At 49.6% G+C, this 20,874-nt stretch overlaps 1 protein-coding gene across 1 annotated transcript in view; it reads left to right on the forward strand.

The window, feature by feature from the left end:
* The window catches only part of NAT10 (N-acetyltransferase 10), a 38,281-nt gene extending 18,080 nt beyond the window's left edge, over positions 1–20,201 (forward strand). Inside the window, exons 12-29 of the mRNA XM_043908996.1 lie at positions 1,417–1,553; positions 4,056–4,180; positions 4,605–4,755; positions 5,043–5,139; positions 6,013–6,129; positions 6,978–7,079; positions 7,174–7,248; positions 7,816–7,932; positions 8,769–8,902; positions 9,069–9,117; positions 11,899–11,995; positions 12,081–12,191; positions 13,116–13,288; positions 13,800–13,919; positions 14,238–14,336; positions 14,715–14,788; positions 15,745–15,828; positions 19,389–20,201. Of these exons, the coding sequence (XP_043764931.1) occupies positions 1,417–1,553; positions 4,056–4,180; positions 4,605–4,755; positions 5,043–5,139; positions 6,013–6,129; positions 6,978–7,079; positions 7,174–7,248; positions 7,816–7,932; positions 8,769–8,902; positions 9,069–9,117; positions 11,899–11,995; positions 12,081–12,191; positions 13,116–13,288; positions 13,800–13,919; positions 14,238–14,336; positions 14,715–14,788; positions 15,745–15,828; positions 19,389–19,500 (1,974 nt within the window). The 3' untranslated portion in view covers positions 19,501–20,201. The remainder of the gene's footprint in view (positions 1–1,416; positions 1,554–4,055; positions 4,181–4,604; positions 4,756–5,042; positions 5,140–6,012; positions 6,130–6,977; positions 7,080–7,173; positions 7,249–7,815; positions 7,933–8,768; positions 8,903–9,068; positions 9,118–11,898; positions 11,996–12,080; positions 12,192–13,115; positions 13,289–13,799; positions 13,920–14,237; positions 14,337–14,714; positions 14,789–15,744; positions 15,829–19,388) is intronic.
* The last annotated feature ends 673 nt before the right edge of the window (positions 20,202–20,874 follow it).

A 20,874-nucleotide genomic window follows, 5' to 3' on the forward strand; every position in this document is an offset into this window, starting at 1 on the left:
ACTACAGAAAAGCACAGAGACCAATGTAACATAATACTGAGGTGCCCAGCACTTAAGCTTAAGAAATGCTGGCATTTTGCTGCTTGCTGTGTTTGTTTCATATCTTAAAAGCCATTTATATTTTTGTTTTAAAGATCTGAAACCTCAGTGTGGAGCCCCTCTCGCACCCTTCCCCACCTGTCCCTTCTGTCGCTTCCCTTAGATAACTCCGCTCTGGGGTTTGTGTCTCCTTTCAATTCATGTGTTTATATTTCCCTACATAATTATGTATCCATAAATGGTAGCATACTGTACTTGTCCTTTTTCAGCTTGCCTTTTTTCACTCAACATTTGTTTTTGGGTTTGTCCAGATTGAAACTTGAGATCTTATTGATTCATTTTTAAGCACTATGTGAGTACATTACAGTTTATATGTGTCTAGAATTGGAACTGTTGGGTTTTGGAATATGCATAGATTTCCATCTTTCTCAGATTTTGCCAAATTCTCCTTTCAAGTGTTTGTGCAGAATTACCTTCACCCCACCACTTTCTTGAGTTCTTGTTTCCCCATGTCTTCACAAACATTGGTAGTTTACTGCTAATTAAGTTTTGCCTGCATGCATAGGAAGTGGGATCTCCTTGTTGTCTTCAGCATTGTGCTAATTACTAGTGAGGTTCAACACTGTTGTTTATGTTAATTGACTATTCAGGTTTCCTCTCCTGTAAAATACCTCTTCATGGTCTTTTGCAAACTTGAAAAAAGCAGGAACCACTAAAGGAATTGAAGAGGTTGTTTATACGCATAAGGGAGCCAAGTTCGTGGCGAGTTTGTGACAAGCTAATAATACAAATGTGTGAGCATTAAGAAGACCATGAGTCTTAGAAGCATCCCCACCAGTGCGGGGAGACTTGGCCTTTATATTGATGGTGTCAAAGTAGGACACACAGGACACAGCGTTTTGGAGATGCTTGGGAAACCTGAAGTCTTCCACTTCAGCCATTGCTGGGGCCAAGCTTGCCTCTGGTTCACTGGCCAGAGTGAGGCTGGGGGAAGCATGAGAAAGAGGGGAGAGAAAGGAAACGGAGGCATCACCTGTCACTTGCCAGGTCCCAGGCAGAGCATTTGTGCAGATTTACTTAATTTTACCTAATTTACCTAACTTTTTTCTCAAGCAGCCATCAGTATTTCCTCCATTTTCTGGAGAGGAATCTGAGGCTCTGAGAGGAAGGGCCGCAGAGTCAGTGGTTGAACTGTTAGGACCCAGGAATCTAACTCTAAGCTGTCCCTGCTTTGTCCTACCAGGGAAGGAAGAATGAGAGAAAGAAGACAGAGGAGGGGGGAGAGGGGAAAGAGAGGGCCTTTATGGTGACTCACCAGTGATTGCAGCCGTGGTATCAGGCGGCCAAGCTAACAATATACATTTTTCCTTCCCACAGTACATACATCCTGCAGATGCTGTGAAACTGGGCCAGGCTGAGCTCGTTGTGATTGACGAAGCTGCTGCCATCCCCCTTCCCCTGGTGAAGAGTCTTCTGGGCCCCTACCTTGTTTTCATGGCGTCCACCATCAATGGGTGAGCACCGGGGGCAGGGGCCGTTGCTCACTTTACAAGTTGTTGCCAGTTAGGTAGGATTTAGTGAACGTGACCTGGGCCTGCATGGATAGGGCTGACTCCTAAAGTTTGAGTCTTTGGGCCCGCTTCACTCTCTCATTGGCCGTCTCCTTTACCCTTTCATAGTAAACTACAGCTCCCTCTGGTGTGAGCTATAGCCCACCAGAACAGGCAACACCAGACTGAGGAATTTCATTACCCAGTTGATGAACGTCTCCTGTCTAGGTCTGACCAGGTTCTAGAGAGCACATGGATTGGCAATACCAATGTCTTGGGCTTCCCAGGTGCCGCTAGTGGTAAAGATCCCGCCTGCCAGTGCAGGAGACATAAGAGACTTAGGTTTGATCCCTGGGTTGGGAAGATTCCCTGGAGGAGGGCATGGCAACCCACTCTAGTGTTCTTGCCTGGAGAATCCCATGGACAGAGGAGCCTGGTGGGCTGCAGTCCACTGGGGCACAAAGAGTCGGACATGACCAAAGTGACTTGGCACATACACGCACCAATGTCTTATCCCCTAGAGTTATGTGAAAATGTAGTATTAAAGTAACTGTGTCATTATCATAAGAAAGCAGACTCAAGAGCTTTTTTAAAATTTTGAAATATTTAGTTGTTTGCTATGGAAAAGTGAGACAGAGAAGGTAAGCAAAAAGAAATCCGGTGATCTGACTCTCTAGAGATAACTTGTTAGAATTTTGGTGTACATTTATTTTACTTTTTCATTTTGAATAAGAACATAAACATAGTTACCATAATGTTTTGCATTTGCTTTTTCATGTAAAAATATACTGGGAATTCCTTGGTGGTTCAGTGGTTAGGAATCTGAACTTCCTCTGCTGGTGGCCTGGGTTTGATCCCTGGTCAAGAAGCCAAGATCCCACAAACTACACAGTGTGGCCAGGAAAAAAAAAAAGAATATACTGTGAAATCTTCCCAGGACAGTGTGTACTTGCCTTCATTGTTGATTTCTACATGGAAGTCACATTTTGAAGTAATTCTATATTTTAGATTTATTATTTGACTGCTTTCCTTACACAGAAAATAGTTAAATAAAATGTATTTTACTTTTTCTGGTAACAACTTTATTGAGATATTATTCACACACTATACAATTTACTCAGTTAAAGTGTATAATTCAATGATTTTCAGTATATTCATAGAGTTGTGCAGCCATCACGAAAATTTAGAACATTTTCATTTTCCCAGAAAGAAACCCTATACCCTTTAATTATCATCCTCCAATTCCTTCCTTTTCCTCAGTTCTAGGTAATCACTAATCAACTTTATATATCTATGGATTTGCCTAGTCTGAACTCTTGATAGAAGTGGAATCTTTGAATATGTGGTCTTTTGTGATTGGCTTCTTTAACTAACCATGATGTTTGCAAGGTTCTTCCATGTAGCTTATATCAGTACTTCATTACTTTTCATGGCCAAATAATACTCCTGTGCATGTTTTTGCACATCTTGTTTTTCCATTCGTCTGTTGATGATCATTTGAGTTGTTTCTCTTTTGGCTAGTACAGTGCTGCTGTGAACATTCACGAGCAGGTTTTTGTGTAGACACCTTTTCTGCTCTCTTGAGGGTATACCTAGAACTGAAACTAGTGGGTCAAATGGTAACTTTCTAACTGAAGAACTGCCAGGTTGTTTTCCAAACCACCAATACCATTTTACATTCCCACCAGTAGTGTGTAAGGGTTCCATATCTTTGCTAGCATTTATATGTCCTCACTATAGCCATCCTAGTGAGCATGAAATGATGTCTCATGTGATCTTTATTTGCATGTCCCTTTTAGTTGACTGATGTGGGGCATCCTATCATGTGCTTTTTGGCCATAGTGTATCTTCTTTGGAGAAGTATCTATTCAGGTCCTCTCTTCACTTTTCTAATTGAAAATTACAAAAATTTTCTAGTTTATGTCCTCTTTCAAGGGAAAGTAGTCATGAAAAAAATTACATAGATGGTGGATTTGTTTAATCTTGATTTTTCCAAACTGGAAATGCTCTCTGTTCATTTTTCAAGCATGCAACTTCTTATAGCAGCTCTCATTAATCGACTGTTCATCTTTGTTCCATTTCCATTGTACTAAAGGCTTTGTTCATGTCCTCTTTTTGGTCTTTGTTTTTTAGTTCGTAGTACAGCCTTGTGAGCTGTGCACACTAATCCCCTTTTGAGGAGGAGGCTAAAAGAGGTTGAGTTCTGGCCCAGAGGTACTAAACAGACATGCCAGGACTTGAGCCCAGGCCTGCATGGCTCAGAGTTGAGCCACCATGCAGCCCAGCTGCCTTGCAGCCCAGCTTCCTTTGGACGTACACATGCCCTGCTGGAAGTTTAGAGGTGAAGGGCTGTTCTCAGCAAGCAGGAGCCTGGGGTTTCATCAGGATGAGGAAAGTAGTCCTCTGTCCCCTTCTGGAGAGGTGATTTGGCACCTTGAGCCTAACTGCCATTGCTTTTTCTCCTAGCTACGAGGGCACTGGCCGGTCCCTGTCCCTCAAGCTAATTCAGCAGCTCCGTCAACAGAGTGCCCAGAGCCAGGTCAGCACCACTGCTGAGAACAAGACCACGGCGACGGCCAGGCTGGCATCAGGTACCCCCAGGGCTCTGGATGGGCCTGCAGTGCACAGCAAGGCACTTCACACTCTTACTGGATCCTTCCCCACGTGACATTATTGGTGATAGCAGACCATCAGGCAGAGAGGCCGAGTCTCCAAGAGATGAAGGTGCTTTTCTCTGAGGAACAGCAAACCAGTGACCAGACCTCAGGCTGACCTGGGCCTTCTGGTGACTGGATTCCTGTTTGTCACCATCTCGGGGCATTGGTTGCATTGACGTAGTGAGACCTTTGGGGATTGGTGTCCAGGCAAGTTGAACATCCACCGGGACAATTTAAAACCACTCAGTTTAAATTCTTAAGCCATATTTATGTGGGTACCACATGACAGAAATCAAGTAGAACATTTGCCTTGATCTCCTGGACAAAACGCATTTAGTTCTTGTGTGTGTTCTGACAGTGCGAACCCTGCATGAGGTTTCCCTGCAGGAGTCGATCCGATACGCCCCTGGGGACGCCGTGGAGAAGTGGCTGAACGACCTGCTATGCCTGGATTGCCTCAACATCACCCGGATTGTCTCCGGCTGCCCCTTGCCTGAAGCCTGTGAGCTGTATCCTCCTGGGTTCCATTCATTCTGTGAAAGGGAGAGGGGACGATGAGAGAGTTAAACCTATGGTTCTGGCCCTTTGCTTCATGGGCTGCTGCTCTGGGAAGAGGAGAAGGTGGAATGTTCTCAACTTTCCTTCTCTTCCTTCCCTAATATGTTTCTGCTTAGAAGCAGGGCCTCCTCTTCCCAGGCTGAGGGAACCCACGTATCCAGGTTATCCTTGGAAGTAGCTAGCATGTCTTGTTCAGGGCTCTCTTTGATATGTTTTGGTTGCTTAACCTCAAATCCAGCTACTATGTTAATAGAGATACCCTCTTTTGCTACCACAAGGCCTCCGAGGTTTTCCTCCAACGGCTTATGGCTCTCTACGTGGCTTCTCATTACAAGGTAACTGAAAACAGCCCTCAAGTGGACTTCAGCAGTGAATTCTGGCTCTTGGCAGTGCCTTTTTACTTGACTTTCTGCATCTTTTGTTACCCAGTGGCTCAGGTGACCATTCCACTGGGACTAGAATGTCCTGATGTTGGCAGGGCCAGGGGTCCCACTTCAGGGTTGCATTTCCCATTGTTATTCAGGCTTGTCTTGGGCTCCAGCTTTGTATATGGAGCGTGGGATTTCTGCGTGTAGCTCTGTGTGTGGTAGCTGGAGAGGGTGGTAAGTTTCACCCATTTTAAAAGGGGTGCTATTTCTTGCCAGTTGGCTGAATGGATGGGCTGAGCATAGCAGTTGTAATCTGGGGGGTACTCTGTGACCTGAGACCAGCCTTACACCCCTGGCTATTTTTAGGGATTAGTGAATAAGAATTTAAAATATTTGGAAGTCTTAAAAACTAAAAAGAACATTGGAAAGGACACATTGTATGTGTCTAGGTAGCATTTTTATGAATAATAGCCTTTAATAGAAGGCTGAAGGGTTGGTATTAGAAGCCCTGAGAGGTTTTCCTAAAATAGCAGCCTCTTATCAGGAGGAACTTCACTTCCCAGCTGTGAGGTACCTAGTGCTAACTCAGCAGTTCCCCGCCCCCGCTCTGCAGCCTCAGCGCTCCTGGTGAGGTGACAGCGAACATAGGAGGCTCGTCCCACTGAAGTCCTTGTGGAGAGTGTCAGGCTGGCCAGCCGAGGTGCTGGCATGAGCTTTCCTGGGTTTCAGCACTTCACTTGGCTTCGGGGAAGGCAGTTCTCCGGTCATGATTCTGGAGTAGCCGCTCGAGGAAGGACGGGATGAGGAGTGGTCCTCACTGACCGTGTTTGTGCTCCACAGAACTCTCCCAACGACCTCCAGATGCTTTCTGATGCCCCTGCTCACCATCTCTTCTGCCTCCTGCCTCCTGTTCCCCCCACCCAGAATGCCCTTCCAGAAGTGCTTGCTGTCATCCAGGTACAGAAGCTGAGGTGTCCTTGTGGCGTCGATTTGGGAACCGCTTAGGCAGTCAAGGATTAGTGGCTCAGTAACGGGAGTGCGGAGCAGAAGCTGTTGATTCTTGGGCTGGAGCCAAGTGACTGGGTGTACCAGGTAGGCAGTGAGGGTGCAGAAGAAACCACCACCCTGACACACACCCAAAGCCTCACTGTTCATGGATGGCTGAAAGGCAGAATTGGCTTTGCATATTTTGACTTACAGCTCCTGAAACAGAACTTTGTTTTCTTCTTTATTTCAAAAGCAATCCATGGTACTTGTAAAATTAAAAGGCAGATTGGAAACATGTTTTTAGTGCCTGGCATGTATTTATGCATTTCTTTATTGTTTTTCTTTTTCACAAACATGGGATCATAGTATTTGGCAATCTTTTTTTTCAACATGTCAAATATTCGTAATTTGCCAGGGTTACATTGTATTTCATTACATGCACATACCGTGTTTAACTGTGTTTACACATGAGTCATTGCGAATTTGCACAGTTCTGTACAGAGCCGTGTGACCTTCCAGGAGTCTTAATCGATGAGCTCACATGTGCACCGTGTGTGGAGACCCTCATCTAGTGTGGTTTTGCTTTCTGGGCCAGGAGGATATCAGTATTCTGTCTCCTTAGGTGACAGTGTCATGATGCCCACGGGACATAGTAATGAAACTTCCGTTGGAAACAGATGAGTTGGTTACAGTGTTAAGTGTGAGCAGGAGTAGAAACAGGCGGCCTGGTCAGAGCAAGGGCAGAGCGCTGGTGAGGTTCTGTGGGTGGGCAGTCTACCTGGAGCCCGCCTCTCTGCACCATCCTGCTTTCCCCGCAGGTGTGCCTCGAGGGGGAGATTTCTCGCCAGTCCATCTTGAACAGCCTGTCTCGGGGCAAGAAGGCTTCAGGTGACCTGATTCCATGGACAGTGTCAGAACAGGTGAAGTGCTTTCCCTGGTGTGTCTCGGGGGTAAGCTGGCGATGTTGGAGGCTGTCTTTTGTTGTTAAGTTACTGGCTTGTGCCTCCCTCACAGTTCCAAGACCCAGACTTCGGCAGTCTCTCAGGTGGAAGGGTGGTTCGCATTGCTGTTCACCCGGATTATCAAGGGGTAATGTGTCCTCATGTCTTCAAACCTGGCGTGCTGTTGTTAGTTGCAGGCATGTTGCTGGTCACTCATTAGGCCAGGTGTACTTGGTTGTTTAAATAGGAAGCTGGTCAAGGAGTAGCAGACCCAGGTGCTGTGGGCAGTTTGCCCGGGGCTGGGTGGGCAGGCAGGGTGGTTGTATACAGTCGCTCTTCCCTTTGTGAGGACAGAGGGCTGGTGAACCAGATCTGCTTACTGTCATGACTGCCTGTCTTGGAAGTCTCCACTCAGGAGTTAGCTGGAGAGTCATCAGTTTAGAGCTGGCTGAGCCGTGAACCAGAAAGCGTGGCCGGCCGGCCTACCACTCGGGTGGCAGATGGGTGGGCTAGATGGTGCAAGAGCGAGGGTCTTGCTACACGAGGTCTTGAGGGTCTCTGCTTTGACCTTGTTGGGGGGTTTCATTGGTTCTGTTTGCCAAGGGCAGTGTGACCCAGAGTGAGGCTTTCTAGAAGCGGTACAGGGGTGCAGAAGTGCTTAGACTCTGGGGACATCTCTGCTCCCCGCGCCCATTTCCCTCATGTGTGCTCACAGATGGGCTACGGCAGCCGGGCCCTGCAGCTGCTGCAGATGTACTATGAGGGCAGCTTCCCTTGTCTTGAGGAGAAAGTCCTGGAGACGTCGCAGGAGATTCACACCGTCAGCAGTGAGGTAAGCGTCTTCTGGCCGGGCTCCCGGTTCCTGGAGGAGACCAGGTTTCTCTCTGGGTCTTTGGGATCATCCTCAAGAGTGGTCTCGTGGCCTGGGCTACTCTGGGCAGCTGAGCTCCTCTCTGGTTTTGGAGACGCTTCTCTCTCTCCAGCTAACACTTAAACTGAGGCCTTCGGATCGGCATCATCAGCCTCACCTGGAGACGTGTTAAGTCTGTCAGTCCCTGAATCGAGGCTCTGAGGTAGGACCCAGTAATCTGGGTCTTAATGAGCTCCCAGGTGATGCTGATGTCCCTCTGAGCTTAAAGCCCCAGCTCTGCAGTCTCCTCCCCTCAGTACTGAACCCGGACCCAGCAAGGCTCTGTCTTTCTAGGAACCGGGACGACTTTTCACGTGGGTTCATTTGATTTTTTTTCACAAATGTGCCTATTCAGGAGGTGGGGAGGGCTTATGTTTAAGGTCAGGCTCAGGGGTTTGTCACTTCCCAAGACACTGGAGCCATCCGGTGGCAGACCTGCATCTTCAGCTCATCTTTAGAACCCTGCCTCTGTCTCTTTGTACATGTGTTCAGTGTTTCTAAACATGTGGCTATTTCCTGAATTCTGGGTTCTGGGTTCTGAGGTGATTCCAGGCTCGTCTAGGGGTTTGGGATTCTTGGGAATGATCACTGGGCTTAACAGTGTGTTTTCATTTTAAAAACCATGGGAACAAACCTAGAAACTTGCCCTAGTTTTTGGTGTGTTCGTCCAGAGCCTGGCGTGGCTGGGGTGCTTGGGAATGTTGTTAACCTTCCTCTTCCTCTGCTGGGTGGACATGCCCTCCCCCGGCGTCCTCCAGGCCGTCAGCTTGCTGGAAGAAGTCGTCACTCCCCGGAAGGACCTGCCTCCCTTACTTCTCAAGCTGAACGAGAGGCCTGCTGAACGCCTGGACTACCTGGGGGTGTCCTACGGCTTGACCCCCAGGCTCCTCAAGTAAGGGTCCGCTGGGCCCTGGTGTCCCGAGACCCTGCGTTCTGTGGGCCGTGTCTGTCTGTCTGGGGGCGACAGCCATCTGAGACTCCCCGTGGCCCTTCCCAGCCTGGTATGTCAGCCGCTCCCAGAAGGCTCACATGGGGACCTGCCCTCTGTGTCTTTGCAGGTTCTGGAAACGAGCTGGCTTTGTTCCTGTTTATCTGCGACAGACCCCGGTGAGTGAGGCGTGTGGCAGAGGGGGGGCTGGTGACGGGTGTGTCCTTGCAGAGCCGGCTCCACTCTGAGCAGGCGTCCCTGTGCTGCCGGGAGGCTTGCTCTGATGGCTCCCAGGGCAGCCGGCCTCACTGAGACGCCACCTGGTCACATTCATCCCTGACCCTGCCGGCCCCCAGGCAGTCTAGCAGCTTTGTGCTTGATTGAGATGGCAGAGGTGCACTTTGACTTGCTCCCCTGGTTCTGGAATCCTGTCACTGGGGGCCTTCTCGAATTTTTACTTTTTAAAAAATAGGAAGGAAAGTGGTTTTAGCAATGCTTGCGGTAAGTTGGTATCTGAAGGAGGAATGTGCTTGTGTGGTCAGCAGAGCTGTAGAGAATAGAGTGGAAGGTGAGAGAGCTAGTGAGTCAGGTCATTAGAAAAATATTCAGCACCTGCAGTGAATCAGGCAGTGAGTAAGATAAGGACAGCTGGTTTTCTAATGAGTAGAAATAGGCAGCAAAAAGTGAGCAAACAAGAAATGCTCAGATAGTGATGGTGTGATGAGCGGTCGGGCTTCTGGGGGTGACGTTTCAAACTGCATCCTGAACGGTCAGAGTGGACCGGCCATGTGACAGTCCTGCACGCAGAAAAGAGCGTTTCCAAGCAGAGGGCACAGCACGTGAGGACCTGAGGTGGAAAGGACGTCGGTGATTTGGAGGAGGACAAAGGTCCTCCAGGTGTGGCTGGAGGACCCTTGAAAGCGTGCTGGTTCGTGGTAGGGCAGCTCCCTGCTCCAGTGGAGGGAGGGGTTAGCGGGAAGGTTCTGGGGCTGCCGTGTGGGCAGTGGACCACAGTCGAGGCGTGGAGATAAGCGGATGAGAAGGGGTGGCGTGGCTCAGGGGGACGTAGTGAGGGGAGAGAAGGGGCCGGATGCCAGGGGTATTGGAAGGTGAACTGAGTTGAAGGGTGGAGATGTGGAGGATGAGTGAACAGAAGGCTTGAGGGTCATTCTTTGATTTTTGGCTTGAGAGACTGGATGTTAGAGATGCTGAGGATAAGACTCAGTGGGGAGGACCAGAAGTGGAAGTGGAAACTGTTTTGGGGTCTAATAAGACCTCCAAGTGGAAGTAGGGAATAGGCAGTTGACCATAGGGATCTGGAATTTGAAGAAGAGGCTGGGCCTGGAAACAGATTTAAGAGTCATCAGCTTTCTGTTAATAGAATGTATTCCTGGGGTAAAGGATTTTGGAGGGGATCACTGTCTGTCTTCTTCACAGCTGTAACCCCAGCACTTAATAGCATCTGCTGTGTATAGCGTGTGTTCAGGAAATACTTTTGTTCAGTGAATAAGTTTTTAAAGCTGTTGAAAGTAGGGGCTGGGAATAAAGGCAAGTCCTTGGATGTTCCAGCATTTAGAGGAATGAGTTGGAAAATACAGCAAGGTGGGGGACTGAGGAGGAATAGCTGTGATCTGTAGGAGAAGGGCAGGGTCTGTGGTTTAAAGAAGGGGAGTCATTGCCCTCAAGAGAATGAATAAGTTGAGGACAGTTGACTTATGGACTCTGGCACTGGTGATTGGAGTGAAGGTGGCTTCTGTGGAGGGGTCACCCTGACAGGAGAGAGAGGGAGATGAGGACATAGACCGGATAGGTGGTTCCTACACGAGGCAGAGGGGCCAGAGGAATAGGTTGCTGCAGGGAGATTGGAGTTGGGGTGGGCTTGTCAGCCGGGAGATTCCAGAACATGCTCATTGGCTGCAGGCTATGGTCCTGCAGAGCTCGTGCAGACACAGGTGAGGGGGGCTGATGACAGGACTGCAGGCCCAGAAGAGGCCGGAGGGCAGGAGAGGTGGCCAGCGCATCCCCCACAACTGGAGGGCAGCGAAGAGTGTGGGCGCAGAGGGCGTTGGGTGGCGGCTGGAGGTCGTGCTGGGAGGGTGACAGTCCCCTGAGTGCTCTGTTTTGCCGGAGAGGGGATGCCAGCAGCTCAGAGGGAGTGTCGGAGGTGTGGTTTTAGAGAACTCAGGGTCAATATCCAAGGGAGATGCCCATTTGAGAGTTCAAAGCTGGACTGGTGAGGACCAGTGGGTGTGTGGCTGCTTCCACGGGGCAGGAGCGGCCGTGGAGGGGCTGGTCCTCATCAGCGAGGCTGGTCGTGTCTGGGGTGTGGCCTTGGCTGTCGACTGCAGGGAGCATGCTGGAGCCAGTGAGTTCAGCACAGACCACGTGTGTCCCTGGGTGCTGGTACCGTGCACTGCTTACTTGTGACTTGGTGGTGGCATTTTGTTACTTGAACACCCTTCAGTTGAAATCCGTTAGATACTTTTATGGTGTTGGGCTTTGTGGTTGTCATCTAGTAAAAAATTTTAAAACCTGTGGTCACTGTCTTAGAACCTAAAGGAGCCTGCCCTTGTGAACCTGTCACCAACATGAGAACCCCCACCGTGCTATTTTCTGGCCATGGAGTCTTTGCTGTGAGCGCCCAAAACATGTTGATGGGGTCATGTGGTGTTTAAGCTGTAATGCCTCTCAGCTCATAGTCTGACCTGGCGTGAGCCAGGGGCTCACAGCAGAACGCGTGCTCCGAAGGTTCGAGCAGCTTTGCTCCATCGCGGGGGCCACCAGGACAGGGTAGCCTCTGGAAGCTGTTGTGTAGGCACTGGGCCCTGCAAGAATGAGGGCAAGGCCGCCCCTCTCTCTGGGGAGGAAGCGAGAGTCCGTAGAGCATGCTTACCCGTGAGCATTGACAGGGACTTCATAAAAGGGGGCCTCGGTGCCAGTCAGGGGTCTGTGTTCCCCAGAATGACCTGACTGGAGAGCACTCGTGCATCATGCTGAAGACGCTGGTGGACGAGGAGGAGGCCGACCAGGGCGCCTGGCTCTCCGCCTTTTGGAAAGGTGAGTGGGGAGTGAACGTGGCGGGCAGCCAGGTGATGGGCCCCGGGCCCTGCAGACCTCTGACTCCATCTGGTTGGACCCGCAGATTTCCGAAGGCGGTTCCTAGCCCTGCTGTCTTACCAGTTCAGCACCTTCTTTCCTCCCCTGGCTCTGAACATCCTTCAGAACAGAAACATCGGGAAACCCGTGCAGCCGGGTGAGCTGGCTGGGTGGCGGACCGGAGGGCTGGCGGGGCTCGGTCATGCAGAACGTATGGAAGGCTGTCGTGTGGTCCAGGAGGCGGGCTAGACTAGACATGGAGGGACCAGCTGCAAGCCTGTATCCCCCGCCTCCACCTCCGCTCAGCAGTCCCTGCCCCATCCCAGGGCGTCCGTCACGCGCTGTGCCTGTCATCCTCACGACAGGACTAGAGGCTCGTGTGACTTGGCTTCAGAGACATATGTAAGGCCTGCAGCTAGTCAGTTCTGGAACCTGTTCTAAATCCCATGAGCTAGGGCAACTAGCTCAATTCTGAGGCTCTATTTCCTCAGTCATGAAATTGTAATAAGAATCTGCTGCCAACCTTCTGTAGCCAACACATAGAAGTGCTTTGGGCACACAGATTCTGTTTGAATACTTAAAATATAAAAAAGGTGTAAGGGATCATTAGTGCTAACAGCTGTGGGGGTTTTTCCCCCCTGTTGGTTGTTATGTGAATGTGTGTCTCTTTTGGGATCAATTATATTTGGGTGGAAAATTCTGTTTCTGGAGCTGGGGCGGGTGAGTGTTTGTGCTGCCTGTGAAGCTGGGTCCTGAGAAGTGACAAAGTGGGGAAAATGCTGGGGTCCTCTGACCCCAGGGCACTGATGCTCAAGAGTCCCACGCCAACAGGAGGGTCACACACCACCTGCCCCCATCACACGGCCCGAGCTGCCTCCCCTCTGCATGGAGGAGGTCGGGGCTGCCCGAGGCGGGGTGTTGAATGGGTGGGCAGGCACTTTCAGGTGGTCCTCCCCTGCTCTGGCTGAAGACTGGTGGAGGAACAGCTGGGTGCCACCCAGGGACCCTTGTGCGTGCCGTGTGGGAATTCCAGCAAGGGTGTCGGGCTGACCTGATGCGTCTGGCTCTGTCGCATGTCCAGCCCTACGCCGGGAGGAGCTGGAAGCACTCTTCCTCCCCTACGACCTGAAGAGGCTGGAGATGTATTCACGGAACATGGTCGACTATCACCTCATCATGGACATGATCCCGGCCATCTCCCGGCTGTATTTCCTGAACCAGCTGGGGGACCTGGCCCTGTCCGCGGCCCAGTCGGTAGGTTACCTGCTGCTCATGTGCTGGTTTTGTGGAGCAGTTTGTATGCTGGGAGTTGGTAGGCTGCTATGACATAACTTTGAGGATTTAGTTCTTCGTGGTTCTGATAGCATTTACTTCTTCATGGTTCTGATGAGGGGGTAGAGGTCCCCTTTTGCAGGTTGGGGACCCTTGGGCTCTCCAGTCGAGCCATGCACCCAGCAAAACAGTTAGTAGAAGAGCTGCTGTCTGAACCCATGTTCTTCCACCCCACCACGTGCCTCGATTCTGCTTATCAGAGGTCCAAGAGCACTCTGTACTGTAACACAGCTGTGAAACGGCTGTTTGCTAGGATAAGAAGTTAGTCTGGGAATTTTAGGAGGAAGGCGTGCTTCCTGGTGGATGAGCGGGAAGATTTCCCGGTAGTGCCAGTCGATGTTTTAACCAAGGGAGAGTAACTCTGGTTCTCGGTGCCATTTTAATGGATAAAAGCCTGTCCTGGCAGCACTCCAACAGATTTCCTGTCCCCCAGGCTCTTCTCTTGGGGATCGGCCTGCAGCACAAGTCCGTGGACCAGCTGGAAAAGGAGATCGAGCTGCCCTCAGGCCAATTGATGGGACTTTTCAACCGGATCATCCGCAAGGTTGTGAAGGTAACCTCTGCCGAGGGCAGGGTTTTGGCCTATTTTCTGCCCAAAGATGCAGAAATGTTAACATTTGGTTCTGATTGCCTCAGATATCTCTCTCTCTCTCTCTCTCACACACACACAGAAATGGGGGGCTTCAGCTGTAACATTCTCTCCCAGAGGCACCCCTGATTGGAGTGTGACTTGTCTCCAGTGTTTTCCTGCTCCCACCATGAGTGCGTGGCCTCCTAAACCACGAGGAGTGTGCGCTAAATGATTTAGTAATGAGTGCTTGGGTCTCGGCTGCTCCTTCATCTTCTGCTTCTCGACCTTGGTCTTTTATAGCTGTTTAATGAAGTGCAGGAGAAGGCCATCGAGGAGCAGATGGTGGCAGTGAAGGATGTGCTTATGGAACCCACAATGAAGACGTTGAGCGACGACCTGGTACAAACACCAAACGTCCCCTCTGCCCTGGAGGAAAAGCCCTCGGCGCTGGCCCAGCTCAGGGGCGCTGGGGTCCTAGGGGTGTGAGGAGCGCACTCCCCACGTTTCCCTGCCTTTGCGTGTGCTCCCGGCCCTGGACGAGGCCTCCCACTGAGTGTGTGTGAGAGCCGGCAGTCAGGCAGCTGCTGTTACAATACTTGTTTGTCCTTTTAGATTTTTCAGAAGGCATATTTTATGTTCGTATACACTTTAATAAGAGCTTCCTCTGTAGGTGTGGGGGGTGGTGAGTGTGGTGAAGGAGAGGTCTGCTGGTGGTAATGACGGTGTTCTTCCCCCTCACCTCTATCTCATTTGTCCCCTGCCCGATTCTGACCACAGGACGAAGCGGCCAAGGAGTTTCAAGAGAAACACAGGAAAGAAGTGGGGAAGCTGAAGGACATGGACCTTTCTCAGTAAGGCCCCTCGGCTGCTTTCGGGAAGCACAGAGAACTCTGCTCGTTTCCTCTGATTCACATCCTGGGTGCCCCAGAAGCTGTGTTTCATGGGATTGTTCTTAGAAGCACTAACAGCTAAAAACCTCCCCATTCACTATTTGCATAATTTTGAAGGATTTGTTTTCCCTGCATCTGCTCTGCCACTTTGTAAGTCATGACTTGCAAATGGTGTGTCCCAGGCCCCTCAGGGGAGGGGGCTGCTGATCTGTGAGCACCCACTTTGAGTGACTACTTTTTAATACTTGGCTTTTGATGTGAATTTGAAGAAAGGGTTCTATTGCCAACATTCCAGCAAAATTCCCTTGCTCTCCAACCTTCTGTGCCCTGGAAGTTACAGTCCTTTTCGAGCTTCAGCTACAGTGGTGGTGCCTGCCCCATAGACTGTGAATAATGCTCCAGAATTTGGTGGCCTTTGAGCCTTTTTGACCCCTAGTCCCGTTGCCAGGTCATTAGGGATGGTGGTTGGACATCAAATGGAGGCAGCCTGGAGGTCCTAGAGCAGGGTATTGAGCTTTGCCCTCGGCTTTGCAGCTTGACTTGCCCTTGACTTGCCAGGACTGCTAGATCCCAGAGGTGGGGCGGGCAGGGTTCCGTCCAGGGGCTTGTGGGCTGTGGAGGTGGGGGCGAGCAGGGAGATGGGGGGACAACAGGAGGCTTCTCTTGGGCGGTTGGTGAGTCGGGTGGGAGGAGTCGGGCGGCTGCCCTCTGTGCCCATGACCCCTGCTGGCCCTGCTTGCCCCGCTTGCCCCGGTGACGTTCCCATCCCCTGCTCTCTGATGTACAGATGCTGGCATATCTCAGCCTGGCTTTCATGGCAGGACGTGTGGGATGAGAACGTCGCCACCCTCTTACTTTCTTTTAAGCTGTCTTTTCTTCCTTTGAACAGGCTTTCATACTTCCTTTAATTTTTTTAGATATGTGATCCGTGGGGACGATGAAGAATGGAATGAAGTTTTGAACAAAGCTGGGCAGAATGCCTCGATCGTCAGCCTAAAAAGGTGAGGGCCCGGCATCCACCAGGAGGGGAGGCTTCTGGCCTTCTCTCTGCTTCCCTAGTGGCTTTCACTTGGCAAAGGAGGCTGAAGCAGGTACTTTGAGGAGTCACTGTCCTCTCCTTTGAGGGTTGTTACTTTTGTATCATATCTCCTACTGATCAGTTGGATGCTTGGATCTCTGCATCCCTCATTCTCAGACGTGTCAGGGAGCTGGGCTTGAACAGCCCTGGAGTTGCTGCTGACTGAGCACTTGCTGGGAGCTTTAATGCAGCTTTCCGTTCATGCCCAGGACAACAGAGGTGGCTTTTTTCTTACATCACTGCTTTTCTTTTATTGAAGTGTAATTGATTTACAGTGTAGTGTAACTGACTTATAGTGTTGCTGTGCCGCAGTGAAGTGACTCAGGTATACATACATACATATATATATGTGTATACATTTTCATATTCTCTCCCATTGTGGTTTATCACAGGATGTTGAATGTAGTTCCCTGTGCTATATAGTAGGATTTTGTTGATCCATTCTGTATATACCAGTTTGCATCTGCTCATCCCAGACCCCATTCCCTCCCTCTCCTCCCTCCCTCCCCTTGGCAGCCACAAGTCTGTTCTCTCTTTCTGTGATTCTGTTTCATAGAGAGGTTCATTTGTGTCACATTTTAGATTCCAGATACCAGTGATGTCATATGGTGTCTGTCGTTCTCCTTATTTCACTTAGTATGATGATCTCTAGTTGCATCCCTGTTGCTGCAATGGCATCATTTCATGCTCTCTACGGCTGAGTATGATTTCATGGTATACATGTGCCCCAGCTTCTTTACCCACTTGTCCCTGGGCATTCAGGTTGCTTCCCTATCTTGGCTGTTGTGAGTAGTGCTGCTGTGTACACAGGGGTGCATATATGGTTTTGACTTACAGTTTTGTCTAGATAAATACCCAAGAGTGGGATTGCTGGATCATAGTTGTTCAGTTCATCTCTGCGACCCCATGGACTGCAGCACTCTAGCCTTCCCTGTCTTTCGTCATCTCATGGAGTTTGCTCAGATTCATGTCCATTGACTCTGTGATGCCATCCAATCATCTCATCCTCAGTTTTCCATATTGACCACTAACTTACATTCCCACCAAAAGTGTAGGAGGGTTCTCTCTTCTCCACATTCGCTCTGGCATTTGTTAATTGTAGACTTTTTAACGATGGCCATTCTGACCAGCTGGAGGTGGTACCTCACTGCACTTCTGATTTGCGTCTCTCTAATACTTAGCAATGTTGGGCATACTTGCATGTGCCTGTTGGCCATTTGTATGTCTTCTTTGGAGAAAGGTTTTCTGCCCATTTATTTATTTATTTATTTATTTTTTAATATTGAGCTATATGAACTGTTTATATATTTTGGAAATTAAGCCCTGGTTCATCGCATCATTTGCAAATGTTTTTTCCCATTCTGTAGGTTTCTTTATGGTTTCCTTTGCTGTGCAAAAGCTTGTAAGTGTGATTAGATCCCATTTATTTATTTTTGTTTTTATTTCTATTTGGGAGACTAACCTAAAAAACATTGGTATGATATTTGTCACAATGTTTTGCCCATGTTCTCTTCTAGGAGTTTTATGGTTCTATCACTGCTTTAAAGATGAAGTAATAACCAAGGCTCTCAGGTGTTAGATGACTTCCCAAGAAGCATATAGCTAGTAAGAGCCACAGCCAGAATCAGGACCAGGTCTGTCCACTGCGAAGCCCATAGTTTCCCCTGCTGTCCTCTCCTTCCTCTAAGACAGTGATTCTCAACGTTTTGGGTTGTGGACCCCAAGTGGCTTTTGTGCATGTTGGTTGTATCTATCAATATTTCCCATTTTAGAAATGAAATACTGAGAAGTTTAAACAGTCATGGACTCATTATGGGTTTTTTAAAATAACTTTTCATGAAAATTTTAGTGAGAAGAGTGGGAATGTTTTACATTTGTTTTTCCAAATCTCTTTAATATCTGGGAAACTAGGAGGCAGCTGGATTCTCCTGTCTGCTGCTGCCTTCAGTCTGCTGTGCTATCACATGGCTTGTAGCCTCTGGAGAATAGAACAATTGGGAGAGAATGAAAGTAGGAAAGGCAAATTACGTATTAGGATTGTTTTGGAAATAGTTTTGACTTTGGGGTGGGGTCCACCTGGAGGGATCTTGGGGAACTCCAGGATTCCCTGGACTGCTTTTTGATAAACCTTTGCCCCAGCTACTTCTCTGCAGAGCCACATGTTTGAGGCAGTAGTTCCGTGAGCCGGAACCTTCACTGGAGTTACTCTGGGGAACACAGGGAGGCCTCCCCTGCCCTGGGCCTCTGGAGATGAGGCTTCCAGGGCTGGCTTGGGGGTTCGTGAGGAGGGTGAGTTGTTGACATTGCCATCAACAGAATCCCCTGAAGAGTTTTATTTGGAAAGAGGCCATCTTGTGACTCTAGGAGCCATAGACCCCTGAAATCAGATACCCTCTTCTGCCATCTCCGTAAGTCACTGCGCTGCCTGGAAGTTTCCATCAGTGCTGGCCCTGTTTTCATGATGGTCTCTGTCATGGCACAAAAGCCCACTGTCAATGTGTCCTAATTTCTGGTTTGGATGAGAAAGCAGACGTGGCCCAGGGCTGCTGATGGCTGCCGCCTTGACTGTGGTGGCTTTGGAACCAGGCCGGCTGTGCACCCAGTGAGTGGCAGCCTGGTTCCCGTGCTCCGCCTCTCCTGCCTTTGGGTTGGCCGTCACTGCTGGGGGAGCCTTCTGCGTTACTATCCAGCTATGCATGTGTCCAAGGTTCAGTGTTAACGTCAAAGCTTGCGCTTTTGGAGGTGAAAACACTGACTGTCATTATGTATGCATTGAGGCATCTTTTGTTTTGTTAGCAGTCATTTCATTCAGCTGATGTTAATGGTCTCTGGACAGAATTGTTCACCCTCTCCTTCTAAGGAGGTGTTTGTTTCCAGGGCAGAATGAGACTGGAGAGAAATTTGTAACCTGTAAGATGGAAGGAAGGTGGCTGTTTCTGAGCTATTCTCATGTTAATCTGTCAATGAGGGACCAGTGGCCAGCTGAAGTGTGTCCCTATTCCTTTGGGTTTTCTTTTCACTTAGGGGAAAGATAACAGCACATCAGAGAGTACTGTATGGTTTTTCTGGGAATTTCATGCTTTGTATTATATTGGGGACTGTCCTCATGGTCACTGGGATAATATGTCTGGTTTCCAGAGCAATCCTCAGTGGTAATTGATGTGAATGAATTTTTCTTGTGATGCCTTGGATTTTTCTTTAAGTTTTAGGAAGGGAAATGTACAGATTTCAGGAGTTAAGGTGTAGGTTTTTTTTCCTCCACAGACTAAGAGCTTGGTCAGGGCGGGAGCTGGGTTGGTACGTTGGTGTCCTCAGCCCCCAGCACAGTGCCCTGTAGGCCTACAGAGACCATGTCTGTGTAATTGCACGTTCTTACATCAAGTTTCAGAGGACAGAAACCCTTTTTCAGACAAAGCGGAGCAATCTGAAAGGGGTAACAGATCCAGCATATTTTTCTTTCGACTCTTGTTTTTTCTTTTCCAGTGACAAGAAAAGGAAGCTGGAGGCTAAACAAGAACCCAAACAGAACAAAAAGTTGAAGAAAAACAGAGATATGAAGAACAAAAAAGATATGAAACTGAAGCGGAAGAAATAGTGGAGAGACACTTGGGCGTCGGCAGCTGACTCCTAAGGAAATACCCTGACTTGCGGGACTGACTCTGGCGGGACTGAGTGGCAGCTGACTGGACGATTAAAAGCAACAGGAGTCCCCAGGAAACCCAGAAGCTGGCCAGGAATTCCGTGTATGGGCTGAGCGTGGCTTAAGGCAGAGTCACTTCCGAGTGGGCCTGCTTAGAACTCGACGGTTGGCACACACCCGGGCCTGTCTCTCCTGCCCCAGTCCAGGCCTGCCTTTCCCATACGTTCATATTTCACTTTGCGCCCAGCTTTCTCCGTTCCTTCCTACACGTGTCGAAGCCGTGCTGGCTCTCGTCTCAAGCGTCAAGTACACAGCTGTCTGGAGACCCCGGAGGGGGCCAGGGGAGCATCAAGGCCTGTCGTCATGAACTTGCCCAGGCTCGCTGAAGCCTGGAGTCCCAGGAGCTCTAGTCCAGCCATACCGCTGTGTCAGCCACGTTTAAGCGCTGGGACCCACACTGCCATGTTCTGACCCTTCCTCCCCCAGCAGTGACCCAGAAAACTTGACTTCTCAATTTAGGGAATGATACAGTATCTGAGTCCCCAATACCTGTTACTTCATCCATTTGGGAAAAAAATGTTGGGAAAGACCCTTTTACTAGCAGGGATGAGGGGAGATAGAGAATCTATTTTTAATAAATAACATCCTAGAAAGACCAGCGGCCTGTGTGCTCGTCCACTGCACCTAGAAGGGAGTTGACTTTGCCCGTTTCTTGTGGATCTTGGCTGCAGGTGCACTTGGGGGTGCTGGCATCAGGGCTCGGGGTGGCTGGGGCTTAGCGAGCTGGGAGCCCGTGGGAGAATTGACGGTGGTGACCCGTGCTGGCTGTGGTCATTCTGAAGGACTTGGTGCAGCACCTGGAAGCCAGCCAGCTGGGCCTCTCTCCATCCCTCGCTCCTGTCAGGTCGTTTGGTCCCCTCTGTCTCTTGTGGACAGGAATGCGGTGGCTTCATATGTACTTTGGAATGTTTGGTATCTATTTTCCAGTCCCAAATCTGATACCATTGTTACTGAAACCTGGACCCTGCATCCTTGGCCAGGGATCGAACCCGGGCCCTCTGCAGTGGAAGCTTGGAGTCCTAACCACTGGAGCACCACAGAACTCCCCCTCTGCTGATTCTGTACAGTTCCCTATTCATGTCGTCAAGGGCAGGGAGAGTTCAGAGTGGAAGTTGGCTCCGTCGTGCTCTGGTTCTGACCTGCCTTTTTCCTCGCCTCTGCATGTGAGTTGCTGGTGATCTTTCCGAGCTCCCTGAGTCAGATTTCAGCTTCTGTATTTTTTCTTATTTTTATCTAAAAAATTCCTGCAGTGGCCTTGGTTACTGTTCT

The sequence above is a fragment of the Cervus elaphus genome, chromosome 1 (assembly GCF_910594005.1).
Source record: "Cervus elaphus chromosome 1, mCerEla1.1, whole genome shotgun sequence".
NCBI lineage: Eukaryota > Metazoa > Chordata > Mammalia > Artiodactyla > Cervidae > Cervus > Cervus elaphus.